The sequence below is a fragment of the Octopus bimaculoides genome, unplaced genomic scaffold, assembly GCF_001194135.2.
Source record: "Octopus bimaculoides isolate UCB-OBI-ISO-001 unplaced genomic scaffold, ASM119413v2 Scaffold_105217, whole genome shotgun sequence".
NCBI classification, from domain to species: Eukaryota; Metazoa; Mollusca; class Cephalopoda; order Octopoda; family Octopodidae; genus Octopus; species Octopus bimaculoides.
Genome location: NW_026307429.1, coordinates 28592 through 30307, shown reverse-complemented (window position 1 = coordinate 30307; position 1716 = coordinate 28592). Strand labels below are relative to the sequence as shown.

Genomic DNA, 1716 nt, shown 5'->3' with positions numbered 1-1716 from the left:
GTCGGCCCGAGGCTATAATAGAAGACACTTGCCCAAGATGCCACGCAGTGGGACTGAACCCGAGACCATGTGGTTGGTAAGCAAGCTACTTACCACACAGCCACTCCTACACCTATAATATATATATATATATAATAATATATATATTATAATATATATATATATAATAACAATAATAATGGTTTCAAGTTTTACCACAAGGGCAGAAGTTTTGGGGGAGGGGATGTGTCAGTTACATCAAACCCCAGTGCGTAGCTGGTACTTATTTAATCGACCCTGGAAAGATGAAAAGTAAAGTCAACGTTGGCGGAATTTGAACTCACGACGTAGCTACAGGTGAAATACCGCTAAGTATTTTTGCCTGGCGTGCTAATGATTCTACCAGCCCATCACCATAATAATAATAATAATTATTATTATTATTATTATTATTATTATTATTATTATTACAAATTCTTTTATTGGCTACAATGGCTGATATAAAGATACGTTTAAAGGGTAAAACAGGACGATACAAAGGGTTTACAACTCGTGTAAATTTCTTTCTTTTCTTGATTTTGTAAATGAAAAATCTGGTGTGCTTATTTTAATGGTCTATCTATGTTTACAGTGAGTTTCTTTGCCCTAGGTGTTGGGAAGACACATGGAAAGAGACGGAAACAAAATTGAAAGAAGGAAAACACATAATAATAATAATAATAATATTGATATGAGTAATAGGAAAAATTTTTTTTTAATCATAACGATATTAATAAGTGGCCACCACCTCCTAACCATATCTTATTACCTTTACCAGGTACCTTCCAGTCTACGAATATAACTTTGGAACCAATCATATTTGACATTGAAGGTAAGTAGCTTGAGTATATGCATACACATACACCGTGAGCATATATATATATATATACGACAGGCTTCTTTCAGTTTCCGTCTACCAAATCCACTCACAAGGCTTTGGTCGGCCTGAGGCTATAGTAGAAGACACTTGCCCAAGGTGCCACGCTGAAGGATGGAACCCGGAACAATGTGACTGGTAAGCAAGCTACTTACCACACAGCTACTTCTGTGCCTATATATATATATATATATATATATATATATATACGACGGGCTTCTTTCAGTTTCCGTCTACCAAATCCACTCACAAGGCTTTGGTCGGCCCAAGGCTATAGCAGAAGACACTTGCCCAAGGTGCCATGCAGTGGGACTGAACCCAGAACCATGAGGTTGATAAGCAAACTACTCACCACACAGCCACTCCTGATTCTTCTTCTCCGCCTCCTCCTCCTCCTCCTCCTCACTGTGTGTTGTTGTTGTTCTTGTTGCAGTTATAGGTGAAATTCGTCTGGTTGGCGGTTCAACCCCTCAGGCAGGAAGGGTGGAGGTGTACCATGATGGTGCTTGGGGCACAGTTTGCGACGATGATTGGGACTGGCGTGATGCCACAGTGGTGTGTCGGCAACTCGGATACAAGTAAGTGTAAGCCTGGTAACGAGGGTTCAAATCTTGGCCTTTCTTCTTTGTTTCATATTTTGTTAGTGTGTTTGTGAATGTATGTGTGTGTGTGTGTGTGTATAGATATAATGTATAAATATATGTATATATATGTGTGTGCATGTGTGTATTTATGTATGTGTGTGTGTTTGTATATGTGTGTATATGTGTGTGTGTATGCATATATATATATATATATATATATATATATATATATATATA

General features: G+C 37.9%; 1 protein-coding gene across 1 annotated transcript in view; it reads left to right on the top strand.

The window, feature by feature from the left end:
* The window catches only part of LOC106879666 (deleted in malignant brain tumors 1 protein), a 36089-nt gene that overhangs the window by 6214 nt on the left and 28159 nt on the right, over positions 1–1716 (top strand). The window contains exons 4-5 of the mRNA XM_052978214.1: positions 797–850; positions 1329–1473. Coding sequence (XP_052834174.1) covers positions 797–850; positions 1329–1473 — 199 coding nt within the window. The remainder of the gene's footprint in view (positions 1–796; positions 851–1328; positions 1474–1716) is intronic.